Below are 25,658 nucleotides of genomic sequence, written 5' to 3' on the forward strand. Positions count from 1 at the left end.
TTAAGTTTAAAATCCTCAAATAAAATTTTATTTCCTCCGCTAAAACATTGACCAAAAAAAGCAAAGTTGACACAAATGTCCATCTCAGAACCATGACGGACAGTTATTGCATTTCAAGTAGTTCAAAGGCAATATTTAAGAAAAAAAATATTTAAGACCAAGTACATTTGAGTAGAAAAACAAGAGTAAAATGAGAAAGTAGTGATGCAATTAAAGCCACTTTGGATGATGTACCTAAAACTTCAGTATAGGAACATGAACACCTAACACGTAAACCCAATCCAAAGCAAATATAGTACTAATACGTATATTTATCCACATCAGTGCATTTTCTCCACCGTGAGATACAGGAAGCAAAACTTTTTGGCTATCATCGACGACGTCTGATCTATTTTCACTGGGAGTGGATTGCTCGTTCGTTCATTTAGTTCAACTCAAAATTCTTGCTAGGTTGTCAGCCAATTGAGTTAGTTTTAAACCTGAGAGTATGAGTAATAAAAATAAATATACAAAATCATCCTCAATGTTTACGCAATGTTTCAGCACCTACCTCTGCCGGCCGGGGTGATAGAAATTTGCGGTAAAAGACCTAAACTCATGTCTTTGGCACTGGAGGAGTCCATTTTTAAACGTCAAATTCAAATATTTTGGTCTCACAGCAAAAGTAGCCAAATTGGCATCACTGTGCAGGAAAAAACAGCTGTAATATAAAAGGCAGAAAAGTCAAATCCATGTTTCTTTGTCATTTGAAGTGGTTTGGCCTCCACAAGTCTCAGTGGCAAATGCTAATAAAATGTCCCAACTATTTACTTGCAGTCCTGCTGCGTTCTTTGGTGAGGAAAAAAAGGAATGTTAAGAACATAAGAGCAGATGAGTAAAAGTCTGGTGTTCACTTTGGGGGGCTAGAACAGCTCTCGTTCAAACTGGCGTCGATTGGGTGGCACCGTTTGTTGAGACTTGTCCAGTGCTTCCAGTGTAGGCACATTTAAGAACATGGCCAGGCAAAATCTCACAGGCTCATTTGACCCATTTGGTAGTCCTCTCTGCGGTCGCGATATCGCCTTTTTCTCAGAGTACCTATGAAGCAATAACACAACAGTTCAAGTCCATTCATTCTTGGTTAGTGCAAAGTCAATTTGACCTACAAAAACAACTTCAATTTGAATTTTCAGAGGATTGCATTTGTTTCCTTTGGCTTTCACGATTCATCGACAATCAAACTCATAGAAATTGGTCATGTGGGGTACCTGGCAGCGGTTTTGGAGGAGGCAGCTTGGGGTTGTTGCTGGGAGTGTGGACACTGCAGATCTTGATGAAACCAGCCATTAACAAAATAAGGGCGATGCCCATTAAAAGCACGGCCCACCAGTGATCCTGCCCGACAGACGCGCAAAACAACGACAACATTTGGCGTCTGAACGTCAAACAACAGAAACGGGAGATTTCTCTAGTCTTGCCACTCACCACGATCCACTCGGCGACGCTCTCATAGGTTTCCGCATTGAATATGGCTTTCTTGAGTCTGGAAAGAGGCCCGTCGGCATCCACCAGACGACACTTCTTGAACACGTCGCAGTAGCCCTTGAAATCATTGCAAGGCGAGCCAGGCTGCAGATTAATGACCCTTCCGTTGAAGTACTGCTCCCATTTCGCCGAACCGGTGCTGCTGCACGTGCTGGGGTTCACTGCGGGAAGACGGACACTTTGAAATGAGAGCTACTGAGGCTAATGGTTTATGAGTAAAACATTTCAAAAAGTTGCCCGCTAAACATAAAAAAATCCCGCGTATAAAAAAGCCTTAAGTTCGTTGTGTGGATGGATGATTGAAAGAAATTCCCTCAGACCCTCTTTTTTTATGTTAACCCTTAACCATGAGCCTCATTAAAGGGCCACAGAAGGTGCAGGATTTTGTCCAAACTGATCTGGCATAGACAATTTAACCAATGAGATTCCTGACTACAAGATTCAACCAAGTAGTTGGAAGACATTTTGATAGTCAGAAGTTGCGAAAACTTTTCAACTCACTTCTCTCCATGCAGCACACGTGACAGAGTTCAGCCGCTTCATCCTTTTCGTTCTCACTAACACAAGTACATTCTTCCAGATTGTGCTTCTCGCAAATGGAGCCTGAACAGACCTGCGCCAACAAGCGAATAAGTCAACTCACCAAGAAGCATTTGACACAAATTCAAACAAGTGAAAAGGGAAGGTCCCATACCCCACTGATGCAGACTTGCGTGTCCTCGTGGCAAGAGGTGAAGTTGTCCTTTGGTCGCGGGGCGGGACACCCAGCGGTGCTTCCGTCGCACATTCCCTCGTAGGCACACTCCGTCTCTTTGCTGCAACTGTTAAGTTGGTCCTTAAATGAGCACAACTCAGTACAGCATGGTCCTTGACTCGGGCTGTGGGGAAAGATTGGGATATGTGCGTGAGAGCTAAGACATTAAAAAAATAAAACGTTGACCTCATGCGAATTTTAACCATTCATTATCTAGAAAAGTGACGTCTTATTTTTCATAAAAAGAGTGCATTGATTGAGTCTGACCTGCAGCTTTTCCCAGGTTGGAGTTTACACCTTTTGCCAGCCTCTTCGTTGGCGTTATAGCAGCAGTCGTTTGTACACTGATCGCTGTAGCCACAGTCACACTCCTCTCCTTCCTCCACAAGTCCGTTGCCACAGATAGGCTGTCCGGACACTGCACGGTCAGACACAGATTTCAAAAAGTTTCAAAAATGCATCTTTTTCTGTAGTTAGGAGATACATCAATTCATATTTACACCTAACATTCCTAAATAAAGTCATTAAATAAATGAAGGTTTAAAAAAAAAAAGTTTTGCTCATTTTTATGGCAAGATTTAACCTATGCAAAAGAAAAATCGACAACTTTAACAATCACTAAGTCTGCCATGGGCTGAAGTGAAAAAGTAAATGATTATAAAAACACATTATTTAGTGAGCCCGAGTTGTTGTCTGTCTCAACGTGCCCTGGAAAAAAGTCATTAAATAAACGAAGGTATCTGCAACAATTAATTTAACCTAAGTTTTGCTCATATTTATGGCAATCTTTAACCTATACAAAAAGAAAAATTGACAAATTGCAATCACAAAGTAAGAGTACACATTATTTAGTGAGCGTGAGTGGTTGTGTGTCTCAATGTGCCCTGCAATTGCCTGGCAACCAAATTGGGGTGCTTCGATTGTCGTTATTGTTAGACAATAAGCATCAAAACAAAAGTATTTACCGACAAAACACTGATCCTTTTTCGTTGACAGGATGGCACTTATCAAGTCGATGCTGCACGATGAAAACTTGTTGTTGTTGATCTTGTCTCCCGAGGTCGCTCTGGCATACATGATATAGTTGCCTAGCTCCTTTTCAGCTTGAATAGAAGACTCTCCGGGGGTGCATTTGATCCCAGTGTCGTGCTGTCAATCAATATAGGCCAAGTGTTTGTGAGCGCTAACAATCTCAAAGTAGAACCGTTGTGTATTTTGTCATTTTGCACTTACGGTAGAGCCAAAACTGTGCCCGACCTCGTGGGCGAAGGTGATGTGCGACACCTTTGGAGGAACGTGTGAGCCGTAGTTCTTCACGGTGACGATGCCCGTGTTGAGTGACTTCCGCTTCTGATCCGAGTACAGTCTGTGTTTCTCGCAGATGCCTCCAGAGCTGCCTGAGTTTCCACAATAAAACACCCATTATGATTAATTATGTCATCGCAAAAACAGGTTGTCGGATTGACGCTCAGGATGATCACACTGCCAAATGTGGACATAATTGCGAAGTTTGCACTAAATTTGGGATTGAATTTTATTTAAAAATGTTTTTTTTCGTTTTTAACATGGGAATCTGTTAGAAATAACAGCATTTGTGTTGAGGTTACTCAAAAAAAGGACATTTGGACAATTAAAGGCAGTGGTTCTTAACCTTGTTGGAGCTACTTTACTGTCAAATAAAATCTGATTATTATTTTCAAATTTAAGATATTTAACCCAGGTTAAGAACCACTGATTTAAGGCCAACAATGTCTCTGTCCAATTTATTTTGACCGGGAGGGACAAATCTAAATGGATTGAACGTCTAGGGTCATCGTAGGCATGGAAATAAGCACTCACTACGTGTCCTCTTTCAGACTTAAATTCAGCAATTACAAAGTTTCATTATATTTGCATTAAAAATACAGTGAAAGGACTCCAAATGTGTGCTTGTGAAGAGTGAATACACAAACAAAAAAAAGCCTCTCCATTAGCAATTTTTTGAAAGTAAAAACCCCTACATAATGTCATAAGAGAATAGTTGGGACGAACCTGAGGCCACCCAAGCCAAGCCGAGGACGCCGCCGTCAAAGTCCCTGTCGGTGAAAAGGTAGGCCAGGCAGTAGTCATCGTGGTTCTGTTCAGAGTTGAGCTCCAAAAACTTCTCCACTCCAATGTTGGCAAAACGAAACGGGTTGTCGCTTTCTGTGTTTGTGGTGTTTATCTGGAATTTCAAATCATCCATCAGGACATTGAATGCAACTTGGGCTACATGGATTTGATCAAAATTTCAACTTAATATTTTTCAATTGATACCAAAAATTTAGAGTTAATGTCTTTGAAGGCTAAAGGCTTCTAACGTGAGAGTTTGGTGTAAACATGTACATGACATATCAAACTATTCATTAATTAGCGTGTGAAGGATCAACAAAGCTTTGAGAGAGATTCAACTCACAATAATCCTTTTCACCATGAAGCCAATATTACGGATGCCATTGAAGTCTGTGATCTGGTAAATGGAATTAATTGCTTGAACGTGGCTGGAAATCTGTGAGAAGAGGCAACATTTGGATAATGGTCAAGTGATTGTGGGACATCTAAAGACTATATTCATGTGTTTTCCATAATACCTGGGCAATGACGGCTTCTCGACTGCCATAATAGTTGAAGAAGAAGTGATCAGCTTGAATTAGAAGCTGGCAGGTATTTTTATCTGGATCCACAGCCCTCTTCTTTCTAAAAATGACAGGACCGTAGCCTCTGTTTTCATGCTCGGTGTCTACAACCTGTACGGACAAAACGGGTGGTTGTTGAGCCTATGTTCATACACGTAAGAAAAAAAATAGAGGGTTAGGAGACATGTCAGTGCAAAGGCCGGCACGTACTTTGACAGGCGAGTCGATTGCGGATTCCTGGTACTTCCTCATTCTTTGAAATGTCGTGGGATCAGCACAGGATCCATCGGAGCCGTATTTATGAGGGTAAGCTGAAGAAAAAAGGAAATGAATGTTGCTGAACACTCCTGCAATGCATTGTGGATGGCGACAATAATGGTACATGTAAACATTGCCCGAAACCTACGCAAAAATTCTTCTAATATTTTGAGTTAGCTATAAAATCCAAAACGGATTGTACGTCAATGGCTGCCAGTGAGTTCATGTTGGCCCTATTTACCATTGGCTAATAAACATCAGCATGGAATAATTGTGAAGCTGCCTGGCGTGATTAGTTCTACTGCAGAAAAGGCAAATTCAGAGATAAAAATGACAAATGAAGCTTAATTTAATTTGACTTCTCTGAACGATGATGTGGCATTGTCGCTCAATGCTGCCTACTTCTGCACTGCAGCTAAATCTGCTTCATTCGAAAAACTGCATAAATTGATCAATTCAGTGGAAGCGGTGGTAGATACTTACTGATATTGTCTTCATGATAGATGATGGAATGAAAATTCATATTCATCTCCTCCAAGTAGCGCTCTGACGGCTCAACGTAATAAGTTCCCTGCTGTGTTTTAATGAAGCCTTCAAATCGACCGTTGATCACGGAGCCGTGGCTCAGTGTTTCTTTTTCACCTGAAACACAAGCAACAAAAGCATTGATCATTTTTCATATATTATATAAGATTTCACATAAGAAAAGTGTTGTATTTCACTTTAAATGGTGGCATTTTCCTATTTGTAGTGTACCGGCAGAATTTGTTATAATAAACATGAAGTGACCCAAAAATGCTGCAAAACCAACACAAATTGACCAAAAATTAGGATGAAGTGACCTAATATAATCAGGAAGTGACTTGGAAATGCCTCAAACACAACAGTACGTCACACATCAGTCACAGAAAGTGCTCTAAAATTAACAAGATGGCCCAAAACTCAACTTTTCTCATTATAGACCAAAATTGACATCCATTTCATTTTAACTGGGTGGACTGTCCATGATTAGTCATTTGAAAGGATGACCCTGAATGAGGAAGAGAATAAATCTATCTCATTCTGTTCCGTCTCGGCCACACACAAAAACCTGACAAACAGGATATTGGGTTCATTTGAGTCTGAGCAGCAGACTGGGGGAGAAGAAGGGGTGCATAGAAGGGAAGCAGGAAGTCTGTGCTATCTTGCATGCTAAATTCTGCAAAAAAAAAAAAACTTACCCAGGATTTCTCCACGGTAGATATGAGACGTGTCGATTGGTTCTTTATTTCCCGACACCTCCATGACGACATCAGGAGTAAACGTGGAGGTGTCTCTCTGCATGCGCAAGTTAAAATTTCTAATAAAGGTGGAATACAAGAAGTATATGTGATTAAAAGACTCACATTATATATAATACAAAGTCATTCTGTTGAGCTTATTAGTGCTCAGTGAGTATGTTTGAGGATAACCAGACGAACAGAGTTTGGTATTCATAATCCTCTCTTCCTAATTGCATCACACCACATCACATGAAATGCACATGAGCTATGGACTGGCTGGCCCAAACCCCAGGCAGTGCAACGATGGCTCCCCAGACATTTTCATCACACGCACCATGAATACTTCCCCCATCACATGCTTCTTTCAAACAGTCAAATCTAAGAATTTTAGGACCTTTTTCAGAGAACGTAGAACTGAATTGAATTTGAACGTCAGGCAAATCAATGGCAATTTTCCCCTTGTCAAATTGATTGGACATCTTAAATCGTCATTAAGAGCCAATGAATTGATCATTAATTTTATACAGTTATATACAAGCCTCTGACCTGCCGTGAGAATGGAAGTTGAGGTGCAGGATTTCGTCTTGCAGAGAGAGCGCCCTCTTGGCCCTCTGGTGGCTCTTGTGCACTGCATCAGTGTCATAGGATAAACCTTCGTAATGGCTGATGTACTTGTTCAACGGTGTTCCTAATGGAGCTGCAATCAAAAAGGAATACAATTTTACTGTACGTATCAAATAACTTGTAAATACGGAAACAAGGACGTACCATATGACATGCTAATCAACCCATGTGCCAACTAATCTCCCCTATACAGTAATCCCCTCGAATATTACGGTTAGTGTAGACCAGACATGGCCGCGGGTTTTCACTTTTTATGAACTTTTAAATATTTTTTAGAATAATTAATGGCGGAAAAAAATCACAAGCAGCGAATCCACGACTAGTGAAGACACGCTAATCGAGGGATTACCGTACTACGATATGTGTTTAACAGGCTTATTCCGCTTAAACATGTGTGCCTGCGGAATTAATCCTATTGGCTTTTTCACCGACCAGTTCATTGTTCTTTGTTCTCTTTGCTGGCAAAGGCAGAAAGAAAGTGGTCCCTGTAAGCCTCAAACAGAGTTCACGTGATATATTCAGTTATGATATACAAGTTTGGGCTCCTTTGAAATAATTAAACAGTAGATTTTGATGTCAAAAAGCTAATGTTTAACGAGAGAAATTTGTTTTTTGACTAACAGATGTGCATATATATGAAAACAAAATTACACAAGTGCAAAAATGTGTGCATCTTTGTGAATTTGTGGATTTTTTATTTGCAATTGTCTTTTTTGGGGGACGCTGGTAGGTATCCATATTGAGGAGCCTGACAGGCCGATGCAGTAACACAGGCCCGTAAGAACTTGTTCACAAACATTTCACGCAACCGGATTCTTTTGACTTTCTTCAAGAATGACGGCAACATTTTAATCTGTGATAAATGAGTATGTGTGTTGGTCAAATTTACAATTAAACTGGCAGCAAAAGTGAGGAATTCCAACAAGTTTACAATACCTTCTCTGAAAAACTAGTCTAAACATGGCTCTAAATGACTTTGCACCTATTTTCTGTATTTGCATGCATTTATGTAGTGTTCAAAATTTCTTTTGGTAACAACAGTTTGGTTCAATTTAAAAAGGACTGGCGGAGTGGCATTTAGAAAGAACATTTGTGGAATTCTACATTCATATGTCGTCCCAAATACATTTTACAGTCATTATGGTTGACATCAACATTTTTTAATGACACATGCACTGTCAAAGTTGAAGGAACGTGAAATGACTTCCTTGCCAAACAATTTAATAATACTTTTTGAGTAATTCGCCTTCAGTATCAGCAAAGAATTGTACACATTAAAATCACCAAAACCATTTTGGTGTTTGCTTTCATCTCATGATTTATTTGCCATGAAGCAAATGTCAAGCAGCATTGTGCTCAACAAGAAACGGAAACCTACATTTTCTGTTTATCAGCATCCTATTGTTGTATGAATGTGTGCATGAATGGCTTTTTGTTACATGACTGGCACCTTGTGACTCTTGTCTGCAACAAGCACAACTAAAATTATTTGCCTACAATGCTTGTTTGATAAATACACCTTAGTAATTAGTACACACAAAACATTTAAAACAACTTTTTTTTCAGTCAAATCAATGTCAAAAAGAAGGGTTTTCATCCAAATGACTGAAATGATTCAGCAAAAAAACTTAAAAATATCAAAGTTGCTAATACTTGGTGAAATCCAGCTGATTGTGACAAATGTTTACATGACATCATACTAAACCATTCTAAAGGCCTTGAATCAAATCGTGGCAGACATGAATAAAGGGCAAATATTTTATTGTTGGCTCGTTTGGCTCACAGTTCTAAGATTAAAGGTTTAAACCCAGATTGTGACATTCCTGTGTGGAGTCTGCATGTTCTTGCGTGGATTTTCTCTCAGTACTCTAGTTTCCTTCCATGTGCCAAAAACATAAAAGGTAGGCTGGATGAATACTCTAAATCGCCCCTAACTGTGATTGGTTGTCCGGCTCCTTGTGGTCTTCGATTGGCTTGCCACTCATTCAAAGTGTCCCCACCTGGTGCCCATACTGACCTCTACCCCCACCCCCAAATGAATGGTCGAATGTTATTCTTGGCCAAAGAATTGACATCATGCAGTCGTGAAATTAGTGATTGACATCCATAGTATGTACACGTTTTCTTCTGTATTAAGGACAAACATAGTAAGACATCTAGGTCTTTACTGACGCTTAACTAACAAATAAATGACATGTATTCCATTATGACTATTTGATCACATCTCCATTAAAACTCCCGAACGGCGATGGGCGGCTCACTATTATCAATCAACCACCATTTAAACTATGCCATGAAAATCATGTTACAGTATCGTTGAAAGTAATAGATGTCCAATCCATTTTAATGGCACGATCTGGCAGAATTGGACGCCGATCGCCATCAGATTCACAAATAAAACAATCATTACTCAAATTACTCGGTTGAATAGGGCTTAAACGATTACCCTAAAGTGACTGCAAAGAACTCAAACATCGTCAAAATCAATAAAACGCGGATCCATTTTTTTCGCAGTTGGGCCATTAATTTAGAGGAACTCACCTGCGGTGTGGAGAAGACAGCAAAGTGCGAAGATCGCCTTCACAAATATCATATTTAAAGTCCTTATAGCCTCAAAGCCCCCCAAGAAAGCAAAATTAGTCAATTGTATAGAGTTTTTGTTGTCGAAGAAGTAGTAAGCGGCGCTTCCTAGGTTGGCTGGCTGGCCCACACCTCGGTTGACACCTTCTGCGTTTCTCCGACGGCGTCACGTCAAACGCGTCATACGTCAACCTCCCTTCCGCCTGCTAACTGACATCAATGACACGCCTTTGGTCATATTCGAGCTTTAAAAAACAAACTACGGGATATAAAGCCACTGAAAATCGTTGGCTGGAGGCATAAAAAAAGAAATAAACAAAAAAAAATACAAAGCACCTCGCGTCGACGACGATTATCCACACGCTTGTGTAGCGTTCTTCCGTAAACTTCGACTACCGAATTTGATCACTTCAGGGTTGACTTTAAAATGCAACAGGGTGTCATAAAAAGTTCTATTTGAGTATTTATGCAGACAGGGCTACAGGATCACCAATGATACGCAGAAGAAAGCCTTCAAAGACCACAACCACCATCGAGGGACAGCAGAATGATGGTCTCAATGCATTTTATGCAAGTACAATGAGATTTAGAGCTTCACCATGAATTGCACAAGTAAAGAATCAATAAATAAAAACAAACAAATAAATAAGTAGTCAATATAATAACAACTGAAGTCAGGGGTATCCAACTCGTCTGTTTGGTTTGCCAACTACTAGATCCCAGTTTATTTTTTGGCCTAAAAAGTGGTCATTCATTCATTTTCTGAACTGTTTTGCCAAAAGTTGTAATACGTTTTATTTTAAGTGGAGTTATAGTTCATGGCAGAGATGTTTTGCTCCTTTGTGAGTCACTGCATGCCTTACGAAGTTGAGACAGCAGATGGCAACCTGGGGGTGGAAATAAAGGCATGATGTTAAAGAAAAAAACTGCAAAATGCGAATATGTTCTTATCTCTGATGTAATCCAGACCATTTGGTCTGTTGACCATTTGTAAGAAAGGAGAGGCACTTTAAACTCAAATGTGTTCTACTTAGACAACTCCCCCCCCCCCCCCGCCACAATGGATTGAAACGCTATTTTCCTTTTTCTATAGGATATCATTTATTAATTATTCATTTATATATTAATTTATACCTGAAATAAATTAAATCCAATTCTTTAAATAAAAAAGGAAGCTTTTTAGTACATATACGCGATTAATTACGATTACTTTATGCAAAGCCTTAAATGTTTTGGTTTTATTTTAACTGAGTTCCAGCCTCAGGAGAAAGCATTAAAACTGTTAAAACAGAAGAAAGATTGTTGAGAGTATAGTGAGAAGGCGGCTCAAATACCCAAGTCACATGGTAGTCAAGGTAAAAACTTTTTTTTAATCTAACGTTTTAGTCCATCCTTCGGCGTCATTTGCAGCCAATGAGTTAAGAAGACTGTACATTGAAATAACCGAGGATCCCCAAACGCCTCATCACGCGACTTCTGCATCTCGAGCGCCCCCTAGACGGTGTGAAATAAAACCCCACCTGATGACGTCACCCATAGAGTTGTCATGGCGTCTTTTGGACCGAATCTACTGCTGCAATTTAGCTAGAATCTGTCGACAGTCGCTAAATCGAAATGGAGAAAAATGCAGACGTGCATGGGAACCCCGTCGGGAGCGACGCCAGCGGGGCGGAAACCGGCGACGCTCCGGCTGCGGCAGTCGGGAAAGGAACCGCGGAGAAATGCACAAATACTAGTGAGGCTCGCCTCACTACTTTGCTGGAGAACGATAGCTGCTGGAATAACACCACCGCGGAGGACTCCCCCGGCGCCCCTCACGTCAAACCACCAGCGGTCAGGTGTGATTTAGCCGAGCTCCTGCAAGTCCAGGATGCGGGGAAGGGCGGCGAGTCGAGCGGGGAGCAGGCGATCAGTAACGGGATGGGGTCTGGCACCATTAAGGAGGGTGGTGCCTCAAACTTAGTAAACAAGCGAACCGACGGGCCGTCCTCAGGTGTGGATGGGAAGGAAATCGAGTCGAGTACATTTGGCGAACAGGGCGGGACGAGCCCGGAGGACCCCAGCGTCCCTAGCGCCCCGCACGCCCGGCACGCCCCACACGCCTTATCTGAGGGGCTGGCGAGCGGCAGCGACCCGGACTCGAACCGGGACCCGGACGCTAGCCTGGGCGGGTGCGAATCCCGCAGTCTGGACTCTCTGGAGGAGTCCTTCTCCAAGCTCAACTCGTGCCCGAGCTCGGACCTGAACAGCGAGGGGCCGGAGGAGCGATCCGAGCCAGGGTTGGCTCTGTTCGGCCTGGATGAGGCCAAGGCGTCGTGCGCCAAGGACCGAGCGGCCGGTCAGTCCATCTACCACATCAAGTGGATCAAGTGGAGGGAGGAGAGCACGCCGATCATCACCCAGAATGAGAACGGGCCTTGCCCGCTGCTGGCCATCATGAACGTGCTACTGCTTGCCTGGAAGGTAAAAGAACAAATGATCACTGCCAACCCTTCCCAGTCAAAAAGATTGGGCATTGGGCCAGCCGAACGAGTTAAATTTTGGGCTCAAGGGGTTTACAACGACTGTACTTGGTGTGTGCAATACATTTCAACTGTAGAAAGATTGGGGAAAAAAGAAATAATGTGCTCTCGGTACCATACCAACAGAATCGCTACACTAAGAAATGCACTTGCTCAACGTTTAATGAGCCAAGCTGCACTGTAACAAAGTTTATAGAGTCAACCTTCTCACAATAATACCGCAGAGTTCCACTTGCAGCAAATTGTTCCTGAAATGAAATGGATATCCGTTTTTAAAGTGTGTGTATTGTACCTTTGTATCGTACTAAACACGGTTGCTTTATCTGTTACAGGTTAAGATGCCTCCCATGATGGAAATTATTACAGCTGAGCAACTGATGGAATATCTCGGTGAGAATTACTCGAACATCGCTTGGCCAAAGTCAAGTCACAGAAATCACATTTTTTCAAGTTTAAAGTGACACTACTTAAAAAAAAAGTGCTGACTAAGCACTTTTGGATATTTTACCCAGGAGATGTTCCCGTCTCTTGCTGCACTGAACAGTCTTTATATGTCCCAATAGGAGACTACATCTTGGAAACCAAGCCGAAAGAGATTTCCGAGGCCCAGCGGCTAAACTACGAGCAGGTACACTTTAAGTATGATGCAACTACAAAGAGCATGGTCTTCAAAAAGTAAATACAAAAGAAAATTTAACAACACACGTAATGGATAGAGTTACTGTTGTTTTGTGTCTTTTTGATTGTGTTCAATGTAACGTTATTCTTTCTTTTTCATCCTGGCCTAAGAACATTTTTGAGTGGAAAAAAGTAGGCTCTTTTATCAATTTCTATTATTTTATTATTATTATTATTCAATTATTAACTTATTTATTGCTTATTTATGTCTAAATGCATTTTCATGTCTGTATTCTCACTCTCTTGCTACTGTGACAGTGAAATTTCCCGAATACCAGATGAATGAAATTATCTAATCTAATCTAATATAAGTAAAATTGATGATTAAAAAGAAAGCAAAATGGCATTCATGAAAAATAAGACAAACCGGTCTTCCAATTTTAATGGAATGAAGTTGTGTGTTTACGTGAGTGTGTACATACGTGTATTTTCTCTCAGCTGCCAAACATTTGCCTCCTGCCTCACCCAACACCAATTGCCCAACGAAAATTGAGTTTAGGGGGCAGTATTGAGGGGCTTTGAAACAAATCAGGCATTTTACATATCAAATGTAAATAGGATCACTTCGAGAACAAATTAATTTGTTAAGGTAGTTGCGTGCATTGACGAAAACAAGTTCTTTACTGTAGACATAAACGCAGAGTTGATAGCAAACCTTCGCCACCGCTCTGAGTTACATAAGATGCGCCTTGCGAGACTCGGGGAACAACGGAGGTCAGGAGTGTGTGATGTCGTTTGCGACGCCGGCAAATGCTTAGAGACGCATGGCCGCTTTGGCCCGGGGCGATTACCAAAGTTTGACGCGTGTGTTTTTGTGTGTGCGGTTGGTTCACCATGCCAGCGACTGGGCTCGGTCGGAGAAGGAGCTCCACTTCCTCTGCGGCCTGCTTTCGCTCCAGCGGCACATCTGCGGATGATTTGAAGGCACGTTTTAAAGGCCAGGAGAAAATTCTTGGCTCTGGGATGCTCAGTTGCTCAGTGGCACCGGCTTTCTAAATTTAAGCGGGCCTGAAATGCAACTTCTTAAATAAATCAGTGGCATTTTTAGGGAGGGGCTCCAACTGTGCGTGGCACGGTAATTATGTCAGTCTAATCCTAGACTCGGGCCGCGGTGCTCTCATGCATTTGGTTGTCTGTCCGCCACTTGCATTGCGGTAGACAGGATTTAGTAATTTGAGTAGGGTTTTTTTTTTATTAACCTTAGATGCATTGATAAATATATAAATGTGATGATTTAAAAAACATATATATATTTATACATTATAATTGGAATTGAGGCGGAGCCCATGGTAGGCTGGTTAAGCACTCAAAATTTGCCCTAGATATGAGTGTGAGCATGAATGATTGTCCTTTGGCCACTAATTCAGGGTGTGTCCCCCCACCTGGTCCCCAAGGTCAGCTGGGATAGGTTCCATACCCCCTGTGATCCTTGTGAGGATAAGCGGTACAGAAAATGAATGAATAATTGGGACTCGAGGGTTCTAGCCCAGGATCCGGCCTTCCTGTATGGAGTTTTTTTGTTCTCTGCGTGCCTGCGTGGGTTTTCTCCGGGTATTACGGTTTCCTCCCAAATCCCCAAAGCATGCATGGTTGGCTGATTGAACATTCCGAATTGTCACCAGATATGAGTGAGTAGGCGAGCAAATGGTTGTTTGTGTCATTATGCCCTCTGATTGGCTGCAAATCAATTCAAGGTGTGCTCCGCCTACTGCCCGTACTTAGCTCGGATAGGCTCCGGCACCTCCAAAACGCCCGTGAGGATAACAGCTGTGGGAAATAACTGAATGATAAATTGAGGCCTGCTGTCCACATTTTTAGAGATACATAACAGTTGCAAGTTAATCATAATTCACTTTGAAAATTTCCCAGTTATCTCTTCAAATATATATAAATTAGGTTTGTTCTTGTAAAGTACATGCCGAGTAATGATGAGAAGAACAATTGACAGTTTGTGAGTCTGTGTTCTGCAAGTATTTTTGTTTATGTTGCCTGCTGGATTGAAACGTTTACACCAGGAGTTGACAACAATTCTATTTTTATAGTCACGTCGACACGTCATTTGTCACACGAGTGTATGAGGATTAAAATAGCAGTTGCTGGCTTTAGCGGTTGTTAAATATTTACTCCGAGGAGCTGTGGAAGTGAAAAGTGCAATGTTGTAATATGTGTTTGTCTCAGTAGAGCTGAGCTGCACTTTTGAAAGGCAAATGTTTCAACACGATACTCAATTGAACGGCATCTCCTTTGTTTCGTGGCCACTCCAAATTGTTATTTGTTCCTACACAAGCCACATTGAACTATAAAATTCACACGTCAACATTGTGTCATTGGATATTTATACCAAAAGATATGCAACTCATTAGCCTGCAATCCATAAACAAGATGCAGAGTTGGTTTAAAGCAGTAATATTTTAGAATCAAATATTAAGTTATTTAATTCGGATTTTTATGTTTGAACAGTTTTTAACATCTTTTGAAATGAATTATTTTCATGGGATACTTGCAAAAATGTGCACGATTTTGGAGCAAATATCTGAATATTATCCAAAGACTCAATATGGTATCATTATAAAATTAGCCATTTACACCCCTAGTATGAGAAATCCAGGATTTGGAATAAATGCTCACTACAGTGAACCACTGGACGCACTACCACTGTTTCAGTTTAAGGCAGTTGTGTTGCGAATGACCTTCTATAGCTGCGATCCATCACGAGCCCAGATGAGCGCGAGTGATGCGGCGCTAATCATATCATCTGCGCTTTCTCATCTGCTGTTGACCAGATGTGCTCCATTAAACGGCCTCTGCTAATCCCGACGTGCACGACGCTCGGTGGCGTCCTAATCCGCACATTTTCACATGTGGCCGACCGAGGATTTACACCTCTAAACTACACATTGAGTCCTGGGGAATATGGCCTGGAAGTCAAATCTGATTGACAAATGTCAGAAAATGATTCTATAAGACTTTACAGTACAGTGGTACCTTGAGGTACGATCTTAATTCGTATGTTGAGGTACCACTGTATTTTATGATTATAATCTGGTAGAAAAGTGTTCATTTCAACGCCTTCATTAAAAACAACATACTATTTGAATTTAACGGTGCCTAAATTGTTCAGATATACGTATATTGATTCTGATTGTCTCACTATTTTGAAACTAGAGGTATATTGTAACATGGGTCTGGACTGGAACACATGGTTCCGTTTCCTGTTTGACAGGGACGCAACAGGTGGACATTACAAGATTAGACAGTAATGAAATCATTTGATTCACGTCCTATTAACACGTCTCTTCCCTTCTTCTGGCTTCTATTTTTTCTGCTGATTATCCTGTTGATTGTATGGCTGAGTGAACCAGCAGCCTTCATTAGTCAGCCGCTCAACCACATTATCATGTCAGATGTGCGTCATTAAAGCGAGGTTACATGTGGTCAAATCGGACAGCACCGAAAAAAAAGAGTAGCATCTGAAAGCGGTAATTGTCGAGCGGTGACTTTTCTGGTTCAAAAAATAATAAGAAATCAACCCAAAAATATTCAAGTCCTAAATCAGGGGATTAAACTTGTTTCCGTTACGAGCCACATCGTAGTTATGCTTTCCTTCGAAGGCCAGTGTGACTGCCAACTTGGACTGATCGCGGTTAATCCACAGATCGACAACAATTTTGATTACTGCTCCCGGTTCTTGAGTTTGACACATGTACCCGAGAAGAATGGAAGCTTAATCGCCCTGTCATTTATCTCCCTTTTGTCCCTCCTCTTAGAACATGAGCGACGCCATGGCAGTGTTGCACAAGCTCCAGACGGGCCTGGATGTAAATGTGAAGTTTACGGGCGTGCGAGTCTTTGAGTACACTCCTGAATGCATCGTCTTCGATCTGCTCGACATCCCCCTCTACCACGGCTGGCTGGTCGACCCCCAGGTAATAGAGAACAAAACCTCCGTGACACTTTGCAATGGCAAAAATTAGCAAAACAAATTCTTTCAAAGCTGCATATTTTTTTCGGTCATGACGCACAGTAGCTTTTTGCTGCCTGTGCTGGTTTTTGGCAAATGTTCTTTGGCCGCAGCGTCTATCTTAATTTGCAGATGCATGACATTGTCAAGGCAGTGGGCAACTGCAGCTACAACCAGCTGGTGGAGAAGATAATATCCTGTAAACAGTCCGACAACAGCGAGCTCGCAGGCGAAGGTCAGTGCGTCTCTTTGGGGGCTCTCCTTATGCCCCCCCCCCCCCCACTCTTGTCTTACACTGCAACTCATTCAAGTTATTTTGGCCCTCTTGTCGAGCATTCTGAAAAGTTTGTCCAATTATATCTGTTCCTTAATATATATATATATATATATATATATATATATATATATATATATATATATATATATATATATATATATATATATATATATATATATATATATATATATATATATATATATATATATATATATATATATATATATATATATATATATATATATATATATATATATATATATATATATACACACACACATACACATACATATATATTAAACGGTACACAGTTAAATGTATATGTAAATTCTGCAGTGTATTAATATTTAAATGTAATATGTATAATAAATGTGTACATACTTGCATTACTATTATTACGTTATTTAGTCATAAGGATGACATTGTGTTAGAATGAACCCTTAATGATAATCTTAGACCCAGCTCAATTTACCATATACGATCTGTATGATATGTATATATGTTTATTACTGCTTAAAAGGCAGCCAATGTGTGCACTGACATTTTTGTTCTACTCAACACTGACCAACAACTGTCATTTAAAAATAAAATAAATAAATAAATAAAAATGAAAAACTTGGGTCACCCGCATCAAGTAACTACTGACAAAACATTTAAGCCATACCTTGATGTAGCATTTTCGTGGGTCATCATCCACCTGCCAAGCTTCTGAAAACCGAATCCAAGCCACTATTTACATAATCCTACAAAACAAATTAACAGACGTCAAAGAAACGCTAACCTCCTTAACACAGCTCTAGATAAACCTATTTTGAAACTAATATTTATCTGACTGTGCACATCCAAACTGATCTTTAGTCTAAGATTAACCACTCAGTTCTTGGACCAATGGGCATGAGTGAGTAAGGAGAGGGTAGATTTCGAACCATACACACATTTTTTTTTTGTATCTGTGTGTGACAGGTATTGTGGCAGAGCAGTTTCTGAACAGCACAGCCACTCAGCTGACGTACCACGGCCTGTGCGAGCTCACGGCGACCGTGCAAGAGGGAGAACTCTGTGTCTTTTTTAGGAATAACCACTTCAGCACCATGATTAAATACAAGGTAAAGCACTATTGTTGTTCCAGTAGACGTCCTATTATTAAGGGGCATTTAAAAGTCCCCCCCTGTTGATTTTGGTGCTTTACCAGATCGCTGGCTGTACGTTTTGGTTCAATTTAAGAACATCTCTGGGTCCCTCTCACTTAGATCCCATGATTTGAGGATGTTTGTTTTGTGCAAAATAATGATTATCGATGGATATTTTTCAGGTCTTAATTGACAATAAGAGTGAAGAGTAATTCAAATTTGGGAATTAATGGGCTCTTTGAGTATGTAGTATGGTTTTTCTTGTTTGCCTCATTTTTTATGCACATTGTTTTTTTTTGATAGGTGGATATGTGAATTATGTGAAACGAACGAGACGTGCAATTAAGAAAAATTGACTTTTTAAATATTTTTGTGCATGAAAATACATGCCTTTTTGGAGGGGCGGGGTCAAACAATTTGCGTTTTGGTGGAACTGCGAAAATTAGGACCAAATTAAGACAACATCACATGAATATCGGGAATGTTTCGATGTTGGAACGGTGTGAATCAGTTCAAGCGTTGTGGGGGAAAAAAGTAGACACGGTAGAAATACCACCAAAATGATACATTAATACAGAATACAGGTCTCAGCTGCATGCAGCTGTGCTGCTTGTATTATCAGTGCAGCTGGACCAGACTTTTCCTGTTATCTAGAGGAAGGGAAGTAACCCTTTTGTACTGTGTCTTGAACTTTTTACTCCCACACCTTGGCATTGCCTGTAGAGAGAGGCAAAGCTTTGTGTGCCAACCCACGTTCACAAAAGATAAAATATTGTGGAGTGAGTTGAGTTTACTGCCACCATCACGATTTGGTCTCTCCAGTTAAAAAGCTAAATATGCTACCTTCTGAATGCTGGCTTGTATTTTAAAAAAAACTGCTTATCCCAAGACACGGTGATATTTACATTGTGTTTATCTGCAGGGTCAGCTGTACCTGTTGGTGACTGATCAAGGCTTCCTGACAGAGGAGAAGGTGGTGTGGGAGAGTCTTCACAACGTTGACGGCGATGGCAATTTCTGCGATTCTGAGTTCCGGTTGAGGCCCCCGTCGGACCCCGAGACGGTATACCGTGGACAGCAGGATCAAATTGACCAGGTCTGAGCTCTGAGACTTTGCGGAACCGTAACCGGCCGGGATGCTTTCCTTATGACATGCCACACTGTAACAAAAGTATAAAAGAAGAAATGCAAAATGTTACAGTTCTCAATCACTTCTTTGTTTATGTCAAAGTACTTCTTAAAGGAGACAATTACAAAATAGAGAAAAGTCAAAATACGTTTTTTTTTTTACTGAGCAAAAGTTTATCTATTCATAAATATGTGTGTATATACATAGGTGTATATCCTTTTGGTGCGTTCTGTTCATTTCATGGGATGAACAAGAGGGTGCTCAATTATTTTCTCCACATAAAAAAAACCAACGTAAAAATTCATGAATAAAACTGATTTTGTCATCAGGCTTTGTGAGATGACGAGGCAAATTTCCGATAGGATGGCCAGGTTATGAACCGAATCCATACAAAGGAAAGAAATAATAGAAATGTCGCTGCCACTTTGCAAATTTAACAACACGCTTGTCAAAAAGTGTCAATAATGGATGAGTTGTGCAAGACCCAGCCCCTCCATCGTCCTACTGCACTCCTTAAATTCTCTCCACTATATCTACCAAAGCTGTTCGGTGGCCCCTTAATAATTCATCAGACTTTTGTCTCCTCTGCAATTTTGCTGGTTTCACAGCCATCTGTTCAAAAGCAGAACTTGCTAACAAATTCAACACATAAACACAATAGATTTTACAGATGACTTGTGTAGCCCAACAGGCCTTGGTTTGTTGAAAAAAATCAATTTCTGAAGGTATTCTCAACAATTTTCCATTAGTGAAGGCCCTAATGAAGTCCAGGCATAGACAGCCTATAGATAAGACCACGTATATAGCTGGGTCTAATAAAACAATGTATGACTGTGTTGTAGTTCAGTGCGAGAAACTGTTCCAGTTTAAATGAATTGGACGTAAAGAACCCAGTTGAAGTATTCCCGCCCCCTTTGTGCTCCCCAGGACTACCTGATGGCACTGTCGCTGCAGCAGGAGCAGCAGAGTCAGGACCTCCAGTGGGAGCAGCTGCCAGGCGTCAGCGACCTGGAACTGGCCAAAAAACTGCAAGAGGAAGAGGACCGCCGGGCATCGCAGTACTATCAGGAACAGGAACAGGAGCAAGCAGCAGCAGCAGCAGCACAGGCGCAGGTGTGTGTTGGGGGGTGGGCTGGGACTCTGGGCAAGTGCTGGAAGCCTTGAAACAAATGGGACGTACACAAGTACTTAATGTATCGTTGTAGGGGTTGGAAGAATACACATGGTATATTGCACCAACCAAGGGATAATTACTTTATTGGGTGATATAATCGGTACAGTGGATGGCATTAATCTGGTCCGGAGTTGGGATTGCAAGGTGAAATCATTGCATGGCGAGCAATAGAAATTATTTTTAAGTTATAAAATTGAATTAAGCATGGCGGCTACATTAGATTTTTTAAATTTTCTTCTAAAATGGTTTACTTCTCCTGGTCCTGCCTAAACTCGACTGTGCTTGTAACGCAGGCTCAGCAAGAGGTTGCCGTGGCAGATGAGGCAGACAGAGGGGCCGCCGGTTCAGGCGGTCCGGCAGCGGGTGCCGAAACGGTGGAGGCGGCGGCGGCGGCCGGCCAAGCCACGGCCAGCCCGGGAAAACAGTCGTCCGGCACGGAACGCAAAGCCAAGAAGGAGGCCAAGGAGAAAGACAAATGCGTCATTTTGTAACATCAAGCCAGCGTATGGCAAACGGGTTGAGCACTTCTTCAAGTATGTTCATTGAAAATCAGCTCCACGGCTCTATTGTAACAACTTTGGCAAAGTCCCAGTACAAGTCCGTCTTCCCAGCCAGGACAAATAGCAGACTAGCACATGTTGGGTATTAAGGCTACGGAGGAAATGCTCAATCTGTTTGCCATGCGAGCAGAAGCGCGTGTTGGCGGCGAGGACTTCGGGACGAGAGGATTTGCTTCCCAAACCAGAGGTGCCTGCCGTGCTCCACCCTCAGCGGACCACCACGTCCCCCCGGGATCTTTTCAGCGAGTCGGCCAAACTTTGTTCATTAAACGTGGCTCGCCATCGTTCTCCACGCCAAGATTTCAAGTCATTTTTTTTCCGTTGTATGCTACAGAGGAAAATACAGTGCATCTGCTTTTTCCAGGTAAGCTTTAGTTGGCAACATTTCTTGAACTTTTTACGTATTCCATATCCTTGACATCCAGAAAAAAACTATTTGGTTCAATTGAATGCAATGGATGGACGTCTTTGGTGGTCAATGGCAGACAATGGTTTAATTTATCGTGCATCACTCGGTTTGAAAGTAGTGGGGAAAAATGTTACTGGTAAGAATGTTAGCGCACCCTCGTTGTTTTACTATCAAGTCAGAACATTGTATACTAGGACTGGATATTAATGATATGGAATAAATCCTCAAATCAGTTTCCAAGGGCTTTTTTGTTTGTTTTTATAACTACCATTGGGACATACTGAAGAAGAAAAATAGCACCTTTCTTATACTAATTTCCTCAATTTTTCCACTCAATGTGATGTTTTTTTTTGTAACTTTGCAACTTTATGCTGGTAATATTCCACTTTTACACATTTTTGAATTGAATTTTTCTTGTTTTGCTACAACTGGTTGACTCTTTTCCTTTTTTTAAATGAGGCAATATAATTTTCTTTTCATATTTTTTTTTCTTGTAACATTATGACTATAAGCTTCAGGTTCTGACTCCATTTATCCATTTTTAGAACGTCATACTTTACGACTTCATCACTTGCAACATGACATCTCTGTTTTTGGAATTATATTATTTTTATGAAGCAATATAACTTTATTCTCAAAATGTTTGAACTTTATCCACTTAGTTTCATTCTATAATCTGATTTGCAAGTGAGCATCTTTTTATAATGTAAAAATTATTGTAGATAAAAAAGTGGTATTTGTACGTCCCAAAATGTTTTGGGTAATTTTCACAACTTGATTATTCAAACATTGTCCTATTTTTTTATTTAACCTACTTTGGCGTTAATACAACTTCATTCTCATAATATGACAACTTTATTTCAGCTCCCTTATGTTAAATTTCTATTATGTAATGTTAAAATTCCAATCTTGGACCGTTTTAAAATGTCAATGTCACAGTCATATTTTGCAATAAATTGGTGTTAGGTTTTTTTTTTGGACAAACTTTAATCTTTTGAATTTTAGGAGCATTAAGTCATAATGTTACAATAATGTCATGTCTTCCAGATGTATTGTTTTGGAAGTACATTCTAATATAATTTTTTTGGAGTCTTAAGTTAGATTTTTTTGGAGTCTTAAGTTAGATTTTTTTGGAGTCTTAAGTTTTTCTTCGCAGTGTGTCCCAAATCCCTTTGAAATTCTTGTGTTTGTGCGGCTTTGGGAATTTGTACAGTATTTTGATTATTGTGTGTATCCACTGAAGAGGTTACGTTTAACTATCCGTAGCGGCGTAAACATTGTTCATCACAGTTTGGCCTTAGTGGAGCTTGTGCATTGTTGCGGTCTGCCCACTTTGAATGTGTGCCCCCCTGCGTGAAGCCTGTTCAGCCAATTTGTTGAGCGAGGAAGTCTTTTACACTACACTAGTTCTGGATTTTTGTTGTCTTGCCTATTTTTTCTTCTTCTAAATGTTTGTGTGGCACAACCACAAGCGACGTTGGTGATTGAATGATCTCACTCTGTTGTCAAGGAGTATTAGCGCCGAGGGCTGTCACAAATGATTATTTTGCTAGTCGATTAATCGTTGATTATTGGTTGGCTCAGATTATAATCACTATATTTACATTTTACTAGCTGGATATGTGAATTGAAACCAAAAACTACGCTGAGATATATTGCCCTTAAAAGGAAAGAAAAGGTTAGTTCTCAGCTATGTTTGGATGGTAAATTAATCATTAAAAAACATCCTCTGAGCTCAATAATAAAATGTAGTTTATTGAGTTTTTCATCACACTTGAAATAGCCTGCAAATTGGTTCACTTGGAATTTTTTTTTCCCCCTTTTTTTTCCCCAGGCTGGATTATAACATTCTGTAAATGTTTTTGTTTTGTAATTTTCCAAGGGAAAATCTAATTTAAAGATGTAAAATAATAATCAGATGCTTTCATTATGACTACAAACAAGCACTCCCAGCTCTATCAATTGGAAAATAGAAAAATTAAAACAAATAATATTTACAATTTCCATTTTCTGAGTAAATCCTTTCAAAGACATATTTTTTTCCAAGACGATTAATCGAATATCCAAATAATTGATGCTAACTTATCAATTAGATCTCAATTCATTGTGGCAGCCCTACTAGCACTCTGTACATAATCTTTATATCGACACTAGTAAATCCGAATGCTAAGACATTGGCTACCATTGACGGCAATAGATGTCCAATCCATTGGAACTGGGCCCTGTCAAAATAAGTTGGGCGTCTATCACCGTGATTGGGAAGCAAACAAATTAAGATGGTTGTCAAGGATATGTTCTAAATGCTCAAAAGCTTTCCATCCATGTAGATGTTTGACAACAAGACATGCTGTACATATTTGTGAAATACATCTGCGGGTTTTTCTACGACTACATTCCAGTTGGATGCCTTGACTATAGACTTCTCTGTTGAGTTAAAAAACAAACAAAAAAGTCAGAGAGCGGGCGGGGAGTCTTTTGGGTGTGATGGAGAGGCAGGCAGGCAGGCAGGCTACCATGAGTGCAAACTCCTTTCCAAAGGCTTCCTTATTTTCTTTTGTCTTTGTTTTCAAAATACGAGGCGCCTTACGACATTTTCTAGGGTAAATCCAGGCGCACGAGCAGTGTCAGACAATCCGCCGACATCCCAACTACTCAGGCTTTTTTGTGAAGGGACATGCTGTTCTAGCTCTTTTTCAAGCTTTGTATGGGTGCACTTCCTAAGGCCTGCAGTCAACTTTCTGCACACACGCACACGTTGGATGAAGGACGCTCGAGTTACAAACGACACTCCGAATAAAAGCTGCTCTTGCATGCCAACTACCTACGAGAACAGTGAACCCCCGTATGCTCCGGGTTTGACCATTTGATGGATTACGATGACGACGATAGGCATCCAATTAGGGCTGGGCGATCTGGAAGAAAAATAAGATCTTTGGATTTCGTGGGAACTTCAAAATCTCCCAAACTGGGCATAATGTCAAATAAATATCACATGGCTGATTACCGAAATGTATTTATTTTTTTTGTCTGATCTTCAAACCTGATCAGAAAATCGCCCAGTCCTAAATCCAACCCCTTCAAAGGGGATTGGACGTCTATTTTCGTCAGTGAGCTAATCCCACAAGAACTTTGTTGAAGTAAGATGAGGAGCTTCACGCCGTGCCACCACAATGTGTCAGCTTTGACGGTTTGAAATTGCGGGGGTTCACTAAATAATTACAAGCCTCCGTTCAACAGGGTTCAGTCATGTTAGAAGAAAAATCAACACATCAAAAATAGGGAAATATATTTTAAAGGGGTGGAGATTTTGTGTATGATTCATCAGTTAATGACAAATTTGAGAGGGTCTTGGTTTTTCATTATGCTGGTGACACATTTTAAGGATACAATGACGTCAGTGAGAGATGTTTTGGAGATTACTTGTTTTTGCCATCCCATTGATTCACCCCAGAATCCCATTGTAAAGTTAGTTGATGGCAAGTATATTATTATGTGTCAACGTGGTTTCTCATTTGCCTTGTATTCAAAAAGAAAAAAAAAAAGAGGTCAATGCTGTAAAATGTGTATTTGGACACTTTTCAACCCAACAGTTGTGGTTGTCATATATGGTTTTTGATATGCACCAACAGTAAAGAGACATACCTCATTTTGTAAGGCGTGCCGATGGCACTGTTGTCCTCTTGGGTAAATTTAAAGGAAAAAAAAAGACATGTACAAAAGAGTTATTCAAACTTGGTAGCAATCTTAAGATAGATCTTAATTTATTAACATCGAGAAAAGGGCTGACTTACCATTTGTGACTGTTGACTATTGTTAATTGCGAAGTTCGTTCAGGTTGGTTTAAACGCACTTTCGGGTTGCATTCAAGTGTTGCCATTAATGCTCGTTAAAACCTCTATTCCTTTCATTTCTTCCACTCAAGCCCCCTTTGGCGAATTGGCAGCACACACTTGTTAACAACAGGACTCATTTGTGCTCAGTTTAACCATTTACATAAATGACCAAATAATGTATGTAGCCTTTCACATTGCAGCCACATTATGTATATGGTGATGTGTATGTATATTTAACTATAAATGCCTTATAGACGAGGGATATTGAACCTGATTAGAATTGCCAATAAAAGACCGATCATCGTTTTGTCTTCTTATTTGCAAAGAAA

General features: G+C 40.5%; 2 protein-coding genes across 2 annotated transcripts; one reads left to right on the plus strand and one right to left on the minus strand.

The window, feature by feature from the left end:
* Positions 1 to 5: 5 nt before the first annotated feature.
* On the minus strand, positions 6 to 9,882 carry adam10a (ADAM metallopeptidase domain 10a). The gene is made up of 16 exons (XM_077713565.1): positions 9,618 to 9,882; positions 6,999 to 7,149; positions 6,411 to 6,529; positions 5,674 to 5,832; positions 5,143 to 5,243; positions 4,888 to 5,043; positions 4,713 to 4,805; positions 4,310 to 4,481; positions 3,512 to 3,675; positions 3,244 to 3,427; positions 2,546 to 2,696; positions 2,219 to 2,402; positions 2,026 to 2,137; positions 1,465 to 1,685; positions 1,248 to 1,374; positions 6 to 1,077 (listed from the first exon to the last, which is right to left on the minus strand). The coding sequence occupies exons 1-16, from the start codon at positions 9,667 to 9,669 to the stop codon at positions 1,010 to 1,012; spliced, it is 2,214 nt and encodes a 737-aa protein (XP_077569691.1). The 5' UTR covers positions 9,670 to 9,882; the 3' UTR covers positions 6 to 1,009.
* Positions 9,883 to 11,184: 1,302 nt separating this feature from the next.
* Positions 11,185 to 25,632, plus strand: mindy2 (MINDY lysine 48 deubiquitinase 2). The gene is made up of 9 exons (XM_077713902.1): positions 11,185 to 12,119; positions 12,511 to 12,568; positions 12,742 to 12,806; positions 16,624 to 16,782; positions 16,950 to 17,052; positions 18,058 to 18,200; positions 19,147 to 19,320; positions 20,281 to 20,466; positions 20,821 to 25,632. The coding sequence occupies exons 1-9, from the start codon at positions 11,271 to 11,273 to the stop codon at positions 21,016 to 21,018; spliced, it is 1,935 nt and encodes a 644-aa protein (XP_077570028.1). The 5' UTR covers positions 11,185 to 11,270; the 3' UTR covers positions 21,019 to 25,632.
* The last annotated feature ends 26 nt before the right edge of the window (positions 25,633 to 25,658 follow it).

Source organism: Stigmatopora nigra, chromosome 3, assembly GCF_051989575.1.
Source record: "Stigmatopora nigra isolate UIUO_SnigA chromosome 3, RoL_Snig_1.1, whole genome shotgun sequence".
Lineage (NCBI taxonomy): Eukaryota > Metazoa > Chordata > Actinopteri > Syngnathiformes > Syngnathidae > Stigmatopora > Stigmatopora nigra.